The sequence below is a fragment of the Mustelus asterias genome, chromosome 10 (genome assembly GCF_964213995.1).
Source record: "Mustelus asterias chromosome 10, sMusAst1.hap1.1, whole genome shotgun sequence".
NCBI lineage: Eukaryota > Metazoa > Chordata > Chondrichthyes > Carcharhiniformes > Triakidae > Mustelus > Mustelus asterias.
The window spans coordinates 101,355,034-101,374,620 of NC_135810.1; the positions used below are offsets into that span (position 1 = coordinate 101,355,034).

At 43.4% G+C, this 19,587-nt stretch overlaps 1 protein-coding gene across 1 annotated transcript; it reads left to right on the top strand.

Annotated features, from left to right (window-relative positions):
* Positions 1-2,708: 2,708 nt before the first annotated feature.
* Positions 2,709-18,431, top strand: LOC144499810 (cytoskeleton-associated protein 2-like). The gene is made up of 9 exons (XM_078222316.1): positions 2,709-2,945; positions 3,091-3,181; positions 6,645-6,711; positions 7,995-8,989; positions 10,949-11,138; positions 12,052-12,222; positions 14,966-15,038; positions 16,428-16,977; positions 17,248-18,431. Exons 1-9 carry the CDS (start codon positions 2,894-2,896, stop codon positions 17,468-17,470), a joined length of 2,412 nt encoding a protein of 803 aa, XP_078078442.1. The 5' UTR covers positions 2,709-2,893; the 3' UTR covers positions 17,471-18,431.
* Positions 18,432-19,587: the final 1,156 nt, after the last annotated feature.

Here is a 19,587-nt window from a genome sequence, read left to right on the forward strand (position 1 = left end):
TAAGGAGAATCCCAAGGCTTTCTACAAATATGTCAAGAGTAAAAGGATGAGATGTGAAGGCATAGGACCCTTAAAAGGTGAAGGGGGAAAAGTTTGTGCGGAACCGTTAGAAATGGCGGAGGTGCTTAATGAATACTTTACCTCGGTATTCACGGTGGAAAGGGATCTGGGTGGTTGTACTGCTGGTTTGCGGTGGACAGAAAGGATCGAGCATGTGGACATAAAGAAAGAGGATGTGTTGGAACTATTGAATGGCATCAAGGTTGGTAAGTCGCCGGGACCGGATGGGATGTACCCCAGGTTACTGTGGGAGGCGAGGGAGGAGATTGCGGAGCCTTTGGCGATGATCTTTGCATCGTCGATGGAGACGGGAGAGGTTCCGGAGGATTGGAGGATTGCAGATGTGGTCCCTATATTCAAGAAAGGGAACAGGGACAGCCCGGGAAATTACCGACCGGTGAGTCTAACCTCAGTGGTTGGTAAGTTGATGGAGAGGATCCTGAGAGACAGGATTTATGATCATCTAGAGAAGTTTAGTATGATCAAAAGTAGTCAGCACGGCTTTGTCAAGGGCAGGTCGTGCCTTACGAGCCTGGTTGAGTTCTTTGAAAATGTGACCAAACACATTGACGAAGGAAGAGCGGTGGATGTGGTCTATATGGACTTCAGCAAGGCGTTCGATAAGGTCCCCCATGCAAGACTTCTTGAGAAAGTGAGAGGGCATGGGATCCAAGGGGCTGTTGCCTTGTGGATCCAGAACTGGCTTGCCTGCAGAAGGCAGAGAGTGGCTGTGGAGGGGTCTTTCTCTGCATGGAGGTCAGTGACCAGTGGAGTGCCCCAGGGATCTGTTCTGGGACCCTTGCTGTTTGTCATTTTCATAAATGACCTGGATGAGGAAGTGGAGGGATGGGTTGGTAAGTTTGCTGACGACACCAAGGTAGGTGGTGTTGTGGATAGTTTGGAGGGATGTCAGAAGTTGCAGCGAGACATAGATAGAATGCAAGACTGGGCGGAGAAGTGGCAGATGGACTTCAACCCGGATAAGTGTGTAGTGATCCATTTTGGCAGATCCAATGGGATGAAGCAGCAGTATAATATGAAGGGTACCATTCTTAGCAGTGTAGAGGATCAGAAGGACCTTGGGGTCCGGGTCCATAGGACTCTTAAATCGGCCTCGCAGGTAGAGGATGCGGTCAAGAAGGCGTATGGCGTACTAGCCTTCATTAATCGAGGGATTGAGTTTAGGAGTCGGGAGATAATGCTGCAGCTTTATAGGACCCTGGTTAGACCCCACTTGGAGTACTGCGCGCAGTTCTGGTCACCTCATTACAGGAAAGATGTTGAAGCCATTGAAAGGGTGCAGAGGAGATTTACAAGGATGTTGCCTGGATTGGGGGGCATGCCTTATGAGGATAGGTTGAGGGAGCTTGGTCTCTTCTCCCTGGAGAGACGAAGGATGAGAGGTGACCTGATAGAGGTTTACAAGATGTTGAGAGGTCTGGATAGGGTAGACTCTCAGAGGCTATTTCCAAGGGCTGAAATGGTTGCTACGAGAGGACACAGGTTTAAGGTGCTGGGGGGTAGGTACAGAGGAGATGTCAGGGGTAAGTTTTTCACTCAGAGGGTGGTGGGTGAGTGGAATCGGCTGACGTCGGTGGTGGTGGAGGCAAACTCGTTGGGGTCTTTTAAGAGACTTCTGGATGAGTACATGGGATTTAATGGGATTGAGGGCTATAGATAGGCCTAGAGGTAGGGATATGATCGGCGCAACTTGTGGGCCGAAGGGCCTGTTTGTGCTGTGGCTTTCTATGTTCTATGTTCTATGATACTATGAACCAGTTCATGTGCTAATCTGAAGGTAAACACTGCCCCATAGAGCCCACAGCTCCCTGCACAAACTCAGTTTGGTCTGTGCCCACCGGTTTTGAACGTGAGGAGTTTCCGACATTGCAATCCAGCAAATGTACCCTTGACTGAAGCCCCTAGAGTTGTCACATTTAGAGCGCAACACCCAGGTCCAAACTGACAGAACATTCTCTCTGTGTCTGTGTGGGTTTCCTCCGGTGTCCTCCCACAGACCAAAGGTGCGCAGGTTAGGTGGATTGGCCGTGCTAAATTGCCCCTTAGTGTGCCAAGATGTGTAAATTAGATGGATTAGCCATGGGAAAATTGATTTATTATTGTCACATGTATTAATATAGTGAAAAGTATTGTTTCTTGTACGATTGTTCATAGAGAAGGAAATGTGTGGGGCTACAGGGATAGAGGGACAGGTCCTGGGTAAATTACTCTGTCAGAGAGTCGGTGCAGACTCGATGGCCCGAGTGGCCGCTTCTGCACTGTACTGATTCTACGAGAGACTCAATGATATTCACATATCTGATGTGGTTAAGCACATCAAGCCAGCAGGGATGCTTGCAATCAGCGTTGGCAAGCCTGCAATAAGGATACATCATATTCTGAGCAGAGGGAAGGCATGAGAACGTCATGCGCCTCAACGTTCTCTTCTTGGCAACACCGCGTTCCAATTTCGAACCCGCTGACATCAGCATTCCAAGGCGCCTGCGCAGTCCCAGCCGCATTGTTGCCACACTCCCCCTGGTGCGCATGCTCACAGCTCGGCCAGCGCAGCCCAGGAAGTTTCCAGGCGAGCGGATTGGTCAGTTTGAGAGAGCACAGGGCGGAGTGTAGCCAATCAGCTGGAGGGAGCCAAAATCAAACGGAAAAGCCAACTGAGCCGGAGAGAGAGAGCCGCAAACGGCAGCGCCGGAGAGACCGGAAAACAGAGACTGGAAACCAGAGAGACTGGAAAACAGAGAGGGAGAGACTGGAAAACAGCAGCGCCAGAGAGACTGGAAAACAGCAGCGCCGGAGGGTCTGGAAAACAGCACTCATGACACCTGTCCCCACTCCCTGCACCGCGGGGAAACCTCTGTCCTATGCAGGTATGTCACCCCAATGAGTTACTGCTCCGGGACGTGTTGTAACTGCCCCAGCTCCATTCAATCGTATTTGCTGACGATTAAGGCTACATTATAAGTGTGTTTCACTGACAGTGGCATGTCTGCTTCTTTCTCATCTTCCCCGAAGATCAAAAGCGCAAGAAATTAGAAGACTACATCCAGAGAAAGAAGTCAGCCAACAATGTGGCGATCCAAGCCCGGAGCCGTTTGGAGAGCAGGTACCTGTAGTCAAACTGTTCGGAAAGTCACATTCCGCCTCTTGTCTAAAACCCTCGACGTTGCAACGTTTTCGGGAGGCTTGCCAGTTGGATGGTGGGAGGAATGCGGGCGGGGTCAGCTCTGTGAAATGACCAGTATTAAATTTGATTATTATTTCTAATCCTTCATACAAACAGACATCCCTGAGCCCACATATTTTGAATTGTGGGAATGACTGGTGGAGTACTGGTGATCTGAGGCTATGACTGTGGAGGATGTTTATTACTTGCAAATGCAATGTATAAAGATTTATTAGTTAATTTTTGCTTTTATTGGTCTGGACCTTTCCTCAGACTGTTAAACCATCTCAATATATTCCCAACTGTACAACTGCCTATCTTGGGTCTTCAAATCTATGGCATATACATCTGAACTAATATAACCTGCCGTTTCTTATTTAGAGATATTTATTTCCACATAGAATGGTTATAGCACTGAGAGACACAGCTAGTGGCACCTTGGCACAGTGGTTAGCACTGCTGCCTCACAGCTCCAGGGACCTGGGTTCAATTCCCGGCTTAGGTCACTGTCTGTGTGGAGACTGCACATTCTCCCCGGTCTGCGTGGGTTTCCTCTGGGTGCTCCAGTTTTCTCCCACAGTCCAAAAGACACGCTGGTTAGGTGCATTGGCCATACAATACGCTCCCTCTGTGTACCCGAACAGGCGAGTGTGATGACTAGGGGATTTTCTCAGTAACTTCATTGCAGTGTTAATGTAAGCCTACTTGTGACACAAATAAATAAATAATAATAGATCATTCAGCCTCTCGCATCCTTGCTGGTTCTCTGCAGTGCACTATAGCCCACTCCTTTACTGTCATCCTGCAAATGTTTTCAGATAATCATCGACTGTGTTTTGAAAGCCACGACTGAATCTGCCTCCACCACACATTCCAGATCATAGCCACTTGATGTTTAAAATCATTTATTTTCCTCATTTGTTCACATTAAACTTTAATCAAAACCTTTCCATCAATGGGAACAATTTCTGTGTACGCTGTCCTGTCACCTCATGATTTTTAACGCTTAGCATTATCCTTGACCTTCTCTGAGAACAGCCCTAGTTTCTCCAATCTATCCCATGCAACTTAAATCCCTCCTCCCTAGAACCGTTCTTTTAAATCTTTTCCGCACTCTCTCTAAGCCTCTATATATAGGTTCTTGGCTCCCATATGCCCTTTGAACTGTATTCTTGCCCTGCGCTATCACCTTCAATGATTTGTGTACATATGCCTGTATCCTCTTTAGAATTGCGCCCTTTATTTTGCATTGTCTCTCCTTGTTTTTGAAGCCAACCTGCATTGATTCACGCTTAATGTTGAAATAAATAAAATACAATGAAGCTCCCCACTTCAAAAACATTCAAACAAACATCACCCTATCCTTTCTGCCAGGGTTATGACACCTGAAGGATTATACAGTCTGTGTCTATGCCAATTGTATAAAAGCAGAAAAATTATTTTTCAGCAACAAATCAAGCATTAGGCCCTTTGGCGTTTTGAGACGACTGTGCATTTTGATAAGATCATGGCTGATCTAATTGTGACTTCAACTCCAATCCCTTGTCTATCAAAAATCTATCTAACTCTGCCTTGAATAAGTTCAATGATCCAGCAACCCTGCTCTCTGGGACAGAGAATTCCACAGACTAATGACCCTCTTGAGACAAAAATTCTCTTCATCTCCGTCTTACACGGAGACCACTTATTTTTTAACAGGCTGTTGTTGCTGAATGCCTTGCATTCCTTTTTTGAACAAGGGTGTGACAATTTTCAATTTGTGAATCCTCTTGATACTACCTCCCTGTAGTTAAGGAAGATTGTATACTTCAATGCACTTGTTCCTGTCCTGTGACCAGCAGATTTCGAGTAGCCTTTCTATTACCTCCTCTTAATCCATTTTTACCTAATCCATGTCTCAAAACCCTCCTCTTTCACCGAGACCTGGGCAGCATCATCTACCTTGGTAAAGATAGATGTAAAGTCTTTATTTAGTACCTCAGCTACGCATCCTGCCTCCATGTGTACATCCCCTTTAGTTCCCTAATCGGCTACACCACTCCTTTTCCAACTTTTTACTATTAATATTCCAATAGAAATCTTTTTTTTTTTAGCCACCAGTCTCCCTCAGACACTTTTTTTACTTTTCTTTTTTTTCACTTTCCCTCTGAGCTTTCCATATTCAGCCAGGTTCTCACTTTTATTATCAACCTGATTTTTCTATCATATATATATATTTTTTGCTTCACCTTGGTTTCTCTCTCTCTCTCATCTCTTTGCAGCCTCCGTCCGTGTCCTCTTCACAGCTTGCATTCCCACTTCACTTTATATCATCAGAAAACTTAGCTACATCATCACCTTCTTCGTCTAAGCTGCTACTATGGATTGTAAATAGCTGAGGTCCCAGCACTAATTCTTGAAGCACTCCACTAGTTACAGCCTGCTGGCTGCCGCATTCAACAGCCGATCTGTCCTTTCTTGGATTTGTTGAGTTAATTTAGCCATTCTGAAGAAGATATGAAAACGTGCTTTGTTACAATGATGGAGGCGGGCGGTTTTCAAGGGATTAAGTGAAAAATACTAATGGAAACAGGCTGGTCAGTCCAAGTACATGTTGGTGATTATCCTCCACACTACTAGTGGCCTTAAACCCAAATTTCTGCCTAGTTTTCCCAAATCCCTTTATTTCCCCCTCTCCTTCCATTACCTAACTCACCTACTTTTAAATGTTGGCATTTTCTGAAATCTTGCCTTTCATTCCATCGCCTCCATTCCACTGTCTTACTATCCTCTGTGTTCCATTATAAAAATCTCCAGCTTTTGATCCTTTTTTGCACATCTATGATGCGGAGGCAATGAACTTTCATCCAAAAAGGTAAAGTCGCCATAGTCCCAGATGACCATAGACTGTCCTCCCCTTTTGAGGGGAGAGAGCTGACTGGTGATGATTTAACCTGAGGATCACCACACTTCAGGTGAAGGGCAAGGTTGAGAAGGTGGGGCCTTCATGAATAACCTCAGCTGGTACAGGAATTGAACCCACGCTGTTGGCATTGCTCTGCACCAGCTGTCCAGCCGACCCTCTATCTGAAGTAATAATATGAAATGAACAGCACCTGACTTGTTGATTCTATTCAAGTGGCCTTCACAAGTACCTTTGGTCCACTGATATATGGTTCACCCCTGATTTAATGAACACCAGTTTGTAATTAGCAATTTTATAACCTGTCCCTCCCCTCGTGATGCTGTCTTTTCATTGTGATGTCATAACAGTGAAAATATCTTTAAAAAATATAAATATCCCCATACAAATATTTAAATGTTATTTTTGAATGTTAATGATGCCAATACATGTCTATTTTGTAAACTAGTTGATTTGACTGCAACAATGCCTCTCTGATTACATTGATTTTTTTTTTTGAAGGGTATACTTGAAAGACAAGACAAACTTTGAGAAATTTCGGGCTTTTAAATGGCAGGCAGAAGCAAAGGTGGGTACAGAGGAGAAATATATACTGCCTCCTATTGATGTGTTGCCTGTTTAAGTTTATTTATTAGTGTCACAGGATTAAGATAAACGCAAAATACTGCAGATGCTGGAATCTGAAACAAAAAGAGAAAAATGCTGGAAAATCTCAGCAGGTCTGACAGCATCTGTGGAGAGAGAATAGAGCCAACGTTTCAAGTCTAGATGTTCTGAGACTCGAGACGTTGGCTCTACGCTCTCTCCACGGATGCTCAGACCTGCTGCGATTTTCCAGCATTTTTCTGTTTTTGTTGAAGCTTGCATTAACACTGCAATGAAGTTACTGTGAAGATCCCTAGTCGTCACACTCTGGCGCCTGTTCGAGTACACTGAGGGAGAATTTAGCATGGCCAAGGCACCTAACCAGCACATCTTGTGGAACTGTGGGAGGAAACCAGAGCACCTGGAGGAAACCCACACAGACACAGGGAGAACATGTACACTCCGCACAGGCAGTGACCCAAGTCGGGAATGGGACCTGGGTCCCTGGCACTGTGAGGTAACATAACAGTGAAAATATCTTTAAAAAATATAAATATCCCCATACAAATATTTTTAATCACTGTGCCACCATGCTGCCCTTGAATATGGGGATATGGCAGAAGTTGGATTAGCCTCAGTTGATGATGAATTCCAGGGCAGATGCTAATTCTTACATTCTTGTAACACAGTCTAAATGTGAATGCAGATCTTCACAAAGCATATTAATGTTGAGATTTTTTTTAATACATTGTATCAACTAGCTCCAAGACTGTGTGTAAGGATTTCCATGTTCTGTTTCATAAACTTGTCTCTTTGCAATATAAAGTAACGAACCAAAAGGTAACAAAAATTGATGAAGCTGTGAGCTAAATTTTAAAATAAAAATCACGGGTCTACTGAGAAAAATCAGAAATTGGGCAAAAACAGATTGCGCCAATGGACACATTTCAACTGGGGTAAAAATGATTGAATAGCTCCAAGTGTTTGTTTCTCGCCTTCCATTTTAAAGGCTAATTTGCCAATAATGGGCAAGACATATTTTATTTGGAGCAATATTGCATCTATTTAACTGGGAAAACACAACAATTGGTTTAAGATGCTTTTTGAGTGAGGGTCCTGAGAATGTTCAGCGAATGGGTCTGTCAGCTCCATCTGTGCCAGTGGCACTGATGGATACATAGAGGCGAGAAGGGGCAATGCAGAGGGATGGGAACTGGTTATGTATTTAGACAAAACAGTAACGTTTTCTCCTGACTTCCTTTTTAGGTAACTGGAGGGGCAAAAATTGAGTCAAAAGAAACTATTCAAAATAAACTGGTGCGAAATAGAACCATATCCCAATCCTCTAATCCACCTAAATCCACATCACTGATGCAAGGGACAAACCCAATTCTCGAGAATACTAACTTGGCTACCGGTGAAACCGAAATGCCTGCCGAGCAAATTACTCAACCAGAGAAACTGCTACCATCTGCCCAAGAAAACAATTTGCAAGTAGGCCAAAAATTGAAAGGAAGTAGCAGTGTAACTATAAACAAAACCAAAGTACCCGGCCAGCAGAGGGTTGAATCCGAGAAACTGCCATTTGACCAAAAGACCCATTCTGATGTGGAACAAAAAGCAAAATTAAAAACTCAACCAAAATTGCAGAAAGTCACCCTCAGCCAGTCCTTCCTCACAGTCAAAAATGAGCGATCTAGATTAATGATGGCTGAAAAGAGCAATAAACCAAAGCCACCTAATTCTACCGTTAAGAAGTCTGTACCAGGCTCGTTTCGCGGTAAGATTGTAGAATCCAAAATCCAGTCCTTTCGATCAGGTTCTCAACAAAAGGAGAGGAAACAGGAGAAATCCGACCTCGTGACACATGCCTCTATTGCAGAGATGCACAATAAAGAATCCAGAGGCATGCTGCACAAGCCTAGACCAAAGGGGGTGGAAAATATGCAGCCTGTGAGGAGGACATTAAATGTCACGTCTTATAGTAAACAAAAGAATTTAACTGCAGCTCCCGGCCTCCGCACCTCAAGCAGCCAGAAACCACTTGTAGCTGATGTGCTAAATATAAAAATAGATTTTAAACCAACGGGCCAAGGTGATGCTGCAATTGTGGCAACTCGAACAATAAGTGCAAAGAAAATTACTGCACCATTCCCAAACTCCTCCAGAGGTGTACTTTCAAGACACCAAGCATGGAAGCCTTCAGGAGTTGGTGGCAACAATAAACCCATGAAGCAGAAAGGATCCATGGAAGAAAAAAGGTAATTTTTATTTTTTTTATTCTTATCTTTGTCAGGGTGTAGCATCTGGTAATCTCGTTTGGTAGCGATAATTGATGGCGTGAAGCTTCTATACATTTGAAGCAAGACCTCACTACTCCTTTACTCAAGTCCTCTTGCGATAGAGGCTACCATTCCATTAGCTTTCCTAATAGCTTGTTGTACCTACATGCATGCCTTCGGTGACTTATAGAAAAGGACCATCACGGGAACTTGTTTTATTCTATCACAGGACGTTGGCGTCACCGGCTAGGAACAAGATTAGGCCATTCAGCCCATCGAGCCTACTCCGCCATTCAATACAATTATGGCTGGTCATTCACTTCACTATCTTTTACCCACACTATCCCCATAACCCATTGTTATTGTTAACCAGAATCTATCGATCCGTACCTTAAACACACTCAATGACTGAGCTTTCACAGCCCTCTGGGATAGAGAATTCCAAAGATTCACAGCCCTCTGTGAAGAAATTTCTCCTCATCTCTGTCTAAGTGGCTTTCCCCTTATTGTGAAATTCTGCCCCCTGGTTTTAGACCCCCCCAACCAAAGGAAGCATTTTACCTACACTTACCCTGTCTATTCCGTTAAATATTTTGCAGGTTTCAATGAGATCACCTCTCATTCTTTCAAATCCAAACGGGCGGCACGGTAGCACAGTGGTTAGCACTGCTGCTTCACAGCTCCAGGGACCTGGGTTCGATTCCCAGCTTGGGTCACTGTCTGTGTGGAGTTTGCACATTCTCCTCGTGTCTGTGTGGGTTTCCTCCGGGTGCTCCGGTTTCCTCCCACAGTCCAAAGATGTGCGGGTTACGTTGATTGGCCATGCTAAAATTGCCCTTAATGTCCTGGGATGCGTAGGTTAGAGGGATTAATGGGTAAATATGTAGGGATATGGGGGTAGGACCTGGGCGGGATTGTGGTCGGTGCAGACTCGATGGGCCGAATGGCCTCTTTCTGTGCTGTAGGGTTTCTAAGATTTCTAGAGAACACAGGCCCAGTTTGCCCAATCTCTCCTCACAAGAGAGTCTCGCCATCCCCGGAACAAATCTGGTGAACCTTTTTTCCACTCCCTCTATGGCAATAATAAGCTTTCTATGGTAAGGGGACAAAACTGCACACAGTACGCCAGGTGTGGTCTAACCAAGCTTCTATACAATTGAAGCAAGACCTCACTACTCCTTTACTCAAATCCTCTTGTGATAGAGGCTACTATTCCATTAGCTTTCCTAATAGCTTGCTGCACCTACATGTATGCCTTCAGTGACTTATGGACAAGGACCATCACGGGAATTTGTTTTATTCTTTCACAGTTCATTGGCGTCACCGGCTAGGCCAGCATTTTTATTGCCCATCCCTAATTTAGAGGGGCATCTTGACAAATACGTGAATAGGATGGGGATAGAGGGATACGGTCCCCGGAAGGTTAGGGAGTTTTAGTTCAGTCAGGCAGCATGGGCAGTGCAGGCTGGGAGGGCCGAAGGGCCTGTTCCTGTGCTGTAATTTTCTTTCTTCTGTATTAGAACAGGTTTACTTTGCTTTCAGACAGTTGTCAAACTGGATCAAGTATTGATCTATATATTCTCAAATATATCACTTCTTTAAAACGCTGGGCTTACATTTGTTTTACGAGTTTAAGATGAAGAATTGCTGTTGTAAGTTAGCTCATAAATTTGCCCACCATTTCAGGGGAAATAATGTTCAATTGAAACTGAAGTTACTCCTCATTTGTTTGGGTTTTAGGATAGATTTCCTGGGGGGAAAAAATTGAAATATTTAACAAGCATTGCAAGCCATATTTTCCCAGATAGTTGAATAATGTTTACAATGTTTGATGTTGTGGGTATTTTTAATATATTAACACAATATCATGCAATACCAAAGGTTTATGATGGCTTCATTTTTATACTTGGATTTGTTTGACATAATTCTATCCCGAAGTGGAACACAACTTTCGGCATCAAAAGGAAAATTGGTAAAAAGACCAGCTACGACACCCTTGCAGAGAAAGAAAGTTCCGGAAGAACCGGTGAAATCGCTTTGGACAACAATTGTTGAGGAGGAAAACCAGAGTGAACTTGTGAGCGAAATCACCCAGACTCTTTCCGAATGCCTGAAACGGATTAATGAGGTAAAGTTGAATTGAGTTTCTTCCTTTCTGATGGGAAGAAACTAAATAATTAGATGGATTGTGAGGGTGAAAACAGCACTCTCCAAGGCTTGACAAAGATTATAGGAAAGTATTGAGTGAGGTGGGGGACAAAGGCACCACAAAGTACCAAGGGTTCATGTACTGATGTAGAAATCGAGGGTACCAATGAAAGGCGTAGATTCCCCACAGAGCAGAAGAAGGCCATTTGGCCCATTGAGTCTGCACCGACTCTCCGAAATACCATCTTTCCCCCATCCCCGTAACTGTGAGCATTTACCATGGCTAATCTACCTGCACATCCTTGGACACTAAGGGGAGATTTAGCATGGTCAATCCACCTAACCTGCGCATCTTTGGACAGGGGGAAATTTAGCATTGCAATTCTACCTGATCTGCTCATTTTTGGACTGTGGGAGGAAACCAGAGCACCAGGGGGAAATCCACGCAGACACAGGGAGAACATGCAAACTCCACACAGACAGCCACCCAAGGCTGGAATTGAACCCAGGTCCCTGGCGCTGAAGGCAGCAGTGCTAACCACTGTCGCCCGGTTGACCAGAAAAGGCTTGACCTGCTAACATTCAGTCAATAAAATATTGCTATATACATCAAGTAGTAGCCAGCTGGGACATAGAATGTGGCTTCTAAGAGATTAAGGTTTCCATTTCCCATTCGACTGTAATTTTTCAAGATATTAGAAGGTTCAAGGAGTTTGGCTAATCTCGGCAGTTTATTTGCTTTTGAGTCGGAGCGCAGGAAGTTCCTCAAGTATAATTTCCAGGGAAAGGGAGGCATGATTTTTTTTTTAAATTTTGCTTTCTGGGCTGGCCAATCCACAAAGTGGAACACTGACGTGGACTTTGCACATCTGAATTTATATTTATATCTTCAGGGTTGCCCAAGTGAAGACTGTTTGCAGACCCTTCAGAGTTTCATTGAGAGCGTTCCAAAAGCTAAGAAGTTTGCACGGTACTGGATCTGCCTCGCACACCTTGAACAGCGCAAAGGATCAGTCCACGATGTCATGACTATTTATGAACAAGCTATTAAGATCGGGGCACAGGTACTCTTGCCTTATTTTTCTACAGTCCTGAAAACTGGGATAGAAATGGGACATCTGTCTCTTTAATTAGACACTCTACAAATTCTCGGGTGACATATTGGGTTTATCGCTTAAGTGAGAGAGACTGAAGTTATGACAGACATATTAATGGAAAAATGTTAGTTTGTCCAAATTTGTGCACTCTATTCTTTACAGTACCAGCCCTTTGATCTTCTGTTCTTCTTGTAAACGCAGACATATTGCTGAGGCAGGAAAGGCGGCATGATAACCAATGATTGAGTTACTGGTAGTAGGGAAATTGTATTCATTGTACCTTTTGATCATAGAATCCCTACAGTGCAGAAGGAGGCCATTCAGTCCATCGAGTCTGCACTGACTCTCCAATAGAACATCTCACCCAGGTCCTATCCCCGTAAGTCAACATGTTTACCGTACTAATCCCCTAACCTACACGTCTTGGAGCACTAAGGCACTGGTTGAATTTGAATTCAATTTTAAAAATTCTGGAAGTAAGAGTCTACTGATGACCATGAAACCATTGTCAATTGTCAGGAAAACCCATCTGGTTCACTACTGTGCTTTAGAGAAGGAAATCTGCCGTCCTTACCTGGTCTGGCCTACATGTGACTCCAGAGCCATAGCAATGTGGTTAACTCTCAACTGCCGATGGATAATAAATGCTGGTCATCCAGCAACACCATCATGTCCCACAAATGAATTTTTTAAAAATTAGCATGGCCAATCTACCTAACCTGCACATCTTTGTACTGTGGGTGGAAACCGGAGCACCTGGGGGAAACCCACACCGACATGGGGAGAACATGTCCCTGGTACTGTAAGGCAGCAGTTAATACAGTGGAACTTGGTGAAATTACTATAACCAGGGAGAAGGTACTCAGTAAACTAAAGGGTTTAAAAGTAGATAAGCCCCCTGGACCTGATGGCCTACACCCTAGGGTGTTAAATGAGGTGGCAGCAGAGATAGTGGATGCATTAGTTATGATATTCCAAAATTCCCTGGATTCTGGAAAGGTACCAGTGGACTGGAAACATGCTGATGTGATGTCTTTATTCAAGAAAGGAGAGAGGCAAAATGTGGGAAGCTATAGACCAGTCAACTTGTCCTCTGTGGTGGGAAAGTTGCTGGAGTCAATCATTGAGACTGAGCATCTGGAAAAGCAAAGCTCAATTCACCAGTGTCAGCACAGTTTTGTGAAGGGCAAGTCTTGTTTGACAAGCCTGCTAGAGTTCTTTGAGGATGTAACCAGCAAGATAGATAACGGGGATCCTGCAGATGTGATCTATCTGGACTTCCCGAAGGCTTTTGATAAAGTGCCACACAAGATACTGATCCAGAACGTTAGATCCCAAGGGGTTGGGGGTAGAGAAATGGCTTGGATTAAGGATTGGTTGATTGATAGAAAGCAGATGGTTGAGGTAAATGGCCACTTCTCCACTTGATGATCTGTAACTAGTGGGGTCCTGCAGTGTTCGGTTCTCAGACCACAACTATTTACTATCTATAATCATCGACCTACCAGCAGGGACAGAGTATAACACAATGAAATTTGCTGAAAACATGAAAATAGGTGGGAAATCCGACTCTGATGAGGAGATAAAAAGTTCACAAATGGATATTGACAGGCGAGGGGACTGGGCCAGAATTTGGCAGATGGAGTTTAATGTGGATAAATGCGAGATTATCCATTTTGGTCAGAAAAATAAAAAGGCAAATTACTATTTAAATGGGAAACAGATTTAGAAAGCATCTGTGCAGAGGGATCTGGGTGTCCTTGTGCATGAGCCTCAGAAAGTGAGTATGCAGATGCAGAATGTTATAAGGAAGGCAATTGGAATCTTGGCATTTATTGCAAAGGGTCTAGAGTATAAAAGTAGAGAAGTGTTGTTAAAATTGTATTGGTAAGACCACACTTGGGGAGAAGTGTGTTCAATTTTGGTCTCCTTCTTTGAGGAAGGATGTGGTGGCACTGGAAACGGTTCAGAAGAGGTTCACTAGATTGATTCCAGGTTTGAAGGGGCTGTCATATGAGGAGGGGTTGAGTAGCTTGGGCTTGTACTCGCTGGAGTACAGAAGAAGGAGGGGGGGATTTGATTGAGGGAAATAAAATACTCAACGGGATTGATAAAGTAAATGTTAACCAAATGTTCCCCCCTTCCATGACAAGAGGTCATAGTTGTAGAGTAAGAGTGGGGAGGTTCAAGACAGAGATAAGGAGAAGCTACTTCTCACAGAGGGTTGGGAATCTATGGAACTCACTGCCCCAGAGTGCAGCGGATGCAGAATCGATCAATGGATTCAAGAAAGAGTTAGATAAATATTTGGTCAGAAGTGGGATAAAGGGCTCTGGGGAAAAGGCAGGGAAGTGGAGTTAGGATGAGTTGGAGATCAGCCATGATCATATAGAATGGTGGAGCGAGCTCGAAGGGCTAAATTGTCTACTCTCGCTCCTAATTCCTATGTTCCTAACCACTGTGCCACCATGCCATGTAATATCTGTAAGTTTTACACGTGTTTAAACGAAGTGACTTTCTCTTGATCTCCATGCATCATCTGCAGCAGGTTGGCTTGGGTTGATAACAGCATCTGCACAATGACTGAGGCCTGAAGAAGGACTATTTCACTCTTTGGTGTATTTAATCCAGTCGTGTTCATTATTGTGCAGGGCTTTCTGTCCTTAATCATGAATCATATTTTAGCGATCTTGATCTCTTTGTTTTTTAGCCTGCAGAGGAATTGCGTAATACACTTGCTGATATTTTGAAAAACACTAAGACTCCCAAGAAACCAAATGATGGTGAGTTGGCACCTTCCCCAAAAGTCTATTCTGGCCAGTTGTGTGTTAACAGCGATTAGTCGAAGGAGACACTATCAGTAAGCTGATAGGGCTCCTCCCCTGACTCGTGTATGTACATTTTCCACCTGGAATAATAGTGTGCGGGAGCGGGAGACTTTTGGTGAGTGTAGGTTTTTTTATCTGGATTTCTTTTGCCAGCTATGGCTCAGGTGGGTAGCATCTCGCCCCCGAGGGTTGAGAAACATATCAGCCATGATCGAATGGCGAAGCAGACTCGATGGGTTGATTCTGCTCCTATGCCTTATGATCTCTCTTCAAAGGAGAGAAGGGAAGTTATCCCCAGTGGTCAATATTTATTCCTCGATCAACAATAGTCTATCTGATCATGATCACCATTCCTCTGCAAATTGGTGGCCACATTTTAGATGTTCAAAAATATTTAATTGACTAGAAAATGCCCTCAAGGCAGCAGTCATGAAAGGCACTATATAAATGCAAGTCTTCTCGTCTTTGCTGTCATTGGCTGAGACCAATTATTTTATGACATCTGTTTAAGTATAACTCAGTTGGACACATTGGCCACTATGGGAATCATAGAACCCCGACAGTGCAGAAGGAGGCCATTCGGCCCATCGAGTCTGCACCGACCACAATCCCACCCAGGCCCTATTCCCGCAACCCCATATATTTACCCTGCTAATCCCCCTGACATAGGGTCAATTTAGCATGGCCAATCAACCTAACTTGCACATCTTTGGACTGAGGGGAAACCGAAGCACCCGGAGGAAACTTATGCAGACGTGGGGAGAATGTGCAAACTCCACACAGACAGTGACCCGAGGCCGGAATTGAACCCAGGTCTCTGGCGCTGTGAGGCAGCAGTGCTAACCACTGTGCCACCATGCCACCCACAGGAAGCAACAATTGATTTGATGTAAGTTGTTGGAATAACTCTCCCAGAAGCAAATACCACTGTAGCTCTCAAATCCATTGACTGGAATGTTTCACCCATCCTCGACTTCTGATGATTCTGAGAATACTGCCGTACTGTCCAGGGACTGGGGGGCTCATGTGTATCGATCTTTGAAGGTAGCAGGATGTATTTGCAAACCATTTGCAATCTTGGGCTTCATGAATAGAGGCATTGAATATAAAAAAAAGGAAGTTAGGCCCCTATTAGAGTATCACATCCAGTTCTGGTCACCACACTTTAGGAAGGGTATGAGGGTCCTTGTGAGGGTACAGTGGGGGTTGATCAGAATATTTGCAGGATTTTAGCTCCAAGGTTAGCTTGGAGAAGCTGGGGTTGTTCTCCTTGAAGCAAAGCGGAGATATGACAGAGGTGTGCAACGTTATTGCAAGTTTGTGATCTACTCCTTGTCTCCATAGGAATAAACAAAGCTGAAGATGATGGAGCACAGAAAGATCCCAAACTGGAACTGTATTATGGGAGTGAACTGGGAGTTCCTGAAGAAAAAAGAGCAGACCTTGAAGATGATGAACAGAAGCTCTCTCAAGAGGAAAATGTGCACTGCACAAATGATGAACAAGATCCCCCTCAAGAGCGGCAAGCGACATGCATTGCTGCAACCGAAGAACATTGTATTTCCAGAGAGAATGAAGAGGATCTCTTGGCTATTGTTGCTGGTAATGAAGGGGATGACCTGACAGTGGATGAACAGTGGCTTCACACACAGCAAGAGGTGGAGCCCACGACAGGAGAACAGGAATCCCCTGAGGAGCATGTGGCAGATGAAACCGATAATGAAGAGGGCTCTGGAGTGGAGACCGAAGAAAACGACAATGATGATGAAGGTGCTTGTGATATTAAAGCTGAAATCATGAAGACCCCATTGAAGCAAATACTGACACCAAGTAAAGTAGGAGAGAGAGGATCGTCTGTTAAGTATAGTGTGAAAGCGACGCCCAATATTCATTGGTAAGTAAATTCTTGATTTTTAGCTGCTGTTCAAAAACAAAGCAAGTAACTATGCACCTTTTAATTTGGACATAGTTCCTCCAGATGATGCTTAGCAATGCTCTGCAGGATGGCTACATGTTTGCCTAGTTCAGCTCTGTAAAATATTTATAATTTATTCCCATATAATTAATTTACTCAGTGACCAGAAAATTTTAAAATCGTATTGACTTTGCAACAGGTGATTTAGTACAGTTCATCTTCTAACCTATTGAATCTCCTCTCCAACAGTGCTAAAAATGCAGCTCCGATGGAAAATAGTAACTCTGCAATCAACGATTTGAAGTTTCTGACTCCTGTGAGGCGTTCGCGACGCATTGAACACGTGTCGTCCCAGCTGCCATTGATGCTGCAGGATCATGACCCCTGTGTTTCCTCCTTGGAAGATCTGAAGAATTTGGGCAAAGGATCTACTGCCTACTCATTCAGGGTGAATAGTGCGCTACCAGAATGAGCCAACATTTCAAATGAATAATATGGATTTTCTGTTAACTTTTAATTAAATGCACCTTATGTTCCAAAGCACCATTTCGTTCAAATATAATGCACCCTCCTTCTGCATAATTATTTCCTTGCCATTTCTAAACATATGTAACTTGCAGTTTATGGTACCTTTGACATAATAAAACTGCCAAAAGTTCTTTAATGTTAAAAACAAATTTTGACACAGTCACATTTGTGGCAGAGAACCAATGGCTTGGGGCAGTGTTTTAAGGAGGATCCAGGTAGCTGAAACCACTGCCACCTGTGGTGCAGGGAAGAAAAGAGTGCTCCAGGCTAGAGTTATTTAAGAATACTTTGGTGTACTGTAGCACCACAAGAGGCTAGGATTTGGAACCATAGTTGTTTAATGCTATGACTTCTCTTACCTTCTAGTTGAAGAAATCTGATAGTCAGCCTTTGCTTCAGTATTTTTAAGAGACTTTTTTTGATGAATTTTTAAAAAAAAATGTAACGTATGGTCACAAGCTATTGCATAGGAGACCGTGTTTGGGGGTGTGTCCGTGGGACAGTCATGGGCGTTTGATAAAACTACTAATTTAAAGGTTTTTCTAACTGATTTATCTTAGTCTGGTAATTGAGCTGGGATGAACACTAATTAATGGAAGAAAAATATCTATCTTCTCTGACTAATCTCTTTAACACAAACACATTGGTGTTGTTTTGCTTTTTAAAAGTTGCCTTTTCTGCTTGTGGAATAATGTAATATTTTTCACCTTCATAAAACAATGAATTTCTATAGATGGTTTATACACATTGCAAGCTTAGGCAGCAACAATCCAAATGAGCTTTTCACCCTCAAATAAAAATGTTGCTTTGGCTTAGTATATTGGATATCATTCTTACAAGCAGCCTATATATTTATCGTTTATATGTATTGTACTTGTCTTCATTAAATGGTTACTCTTTTGGATGAAGAATTTTCTTTTGAGTGTTTGCTTATCTGATGTTTGAGCAAAAGAAGTGCTTTTTCTCTCTTTCCCTGCGTTCCCCCGCCACACTGAGTACGCTCCAAAAAAAATCTTAACGTTTATCCAGGACCAATGGATATTTCATTTAACAGGTGAGTCACTGCAAACTCATCCTACAGGTATGGGGCATCGGAGGACCAATCAATTAAGACCACTGAGAAGAAATGAGACCCATCAAGCTACCTCCTTCATATAAATATTCAACGTGCTAGGATCAATGCACTCGCCTTGTTTTCTCTATTCATTTGTGGGACATAGGTGTCGCTGGCTGGCCAGCATTTATTGCCCGAGGGCAGTTGAGAGTCAACCACATTGCTGTGGCTCTGGAGTCACAAGTAGGCCAGACCAGGTAAGGACGGCAGATTTCCTTCCCTAAAGGACATTGGTGAACCAGATAAGTTTTTCCGACAATCGACATGGTCATCAGTAGATTCCTAATTCCAGATATGTTTTATTGAATTCAAATTCCACCATCTGCCGTGGCGGGATTTGAACCCAAGTCCCCTAAGTTTCTGGATTAATAGTGTAGCGATAATACCACTAGGCCATTGCCTCCTCTGAAGTAGTTTGGCTTAACAAATTGCAATACTCTATTGCTGGTCAGTTTAAAATTGAATTGATGCAACAACAAATTTGTGGAAGTTTTTTCTTTGTAAACAATGCCATCCCTACACTTGGTCTGCTAAGTAGCTTATTTTGTAGGTTTTTGACACAATTTGTTTATGTTTCCTTTGATTATTTACCCACAAGAAGCTCCAATTTTATTTCTAATTCTGTAGTGACTCAATATTAAGGGGATTTGTACGGACACAATTAGCTTAGTGGAGAGAAGGTGCCATTTTAAGTCCTCTATGATAAATAACACTACATTCTGCACTCTCTCATCTCTTCTCTATGAACAGTATGCTTTGTCTGTATAGCACACAAGAAACAATACTTTTCACTCGACTAATACATGTGACAATAATAAATCAAACTGTCACAGGAATCCAGTATTGCAATAAAGGTAAGGTTGCCATAGTCCCAGATGACCATAAGTAGTGACTGGTGGTGATTTTAACCAGAGGATCACCACACCCTTGGCAGGTGGCAAGATTGA

Excerpts from the sequence above, each read along its gene's own strand:
- LOC144499810 (XM_078222316.1), top strand. The coding sequence starts at position 2,894 with ATGACACCTGTCCCCACTCCCTGCACCGCGGGGAAACCTCTGTCCTAT. Across the intron at positions 6,712-7,994 it reads AATGGCAGGCAGAAGCAAAG|GTAACTGGAGGGGCAAAAAT; the intron begins GTGGGTACAGAG and ends CTTCCTTTTTAG. Across the intron at positions 16,978-17,247 it reads GCGACGCCCAATATTCATTG|TGCTAAAAATGCAGCTCCGA; the intron begins GTAAGTAAATTC and ends CCTCTCCAACAG.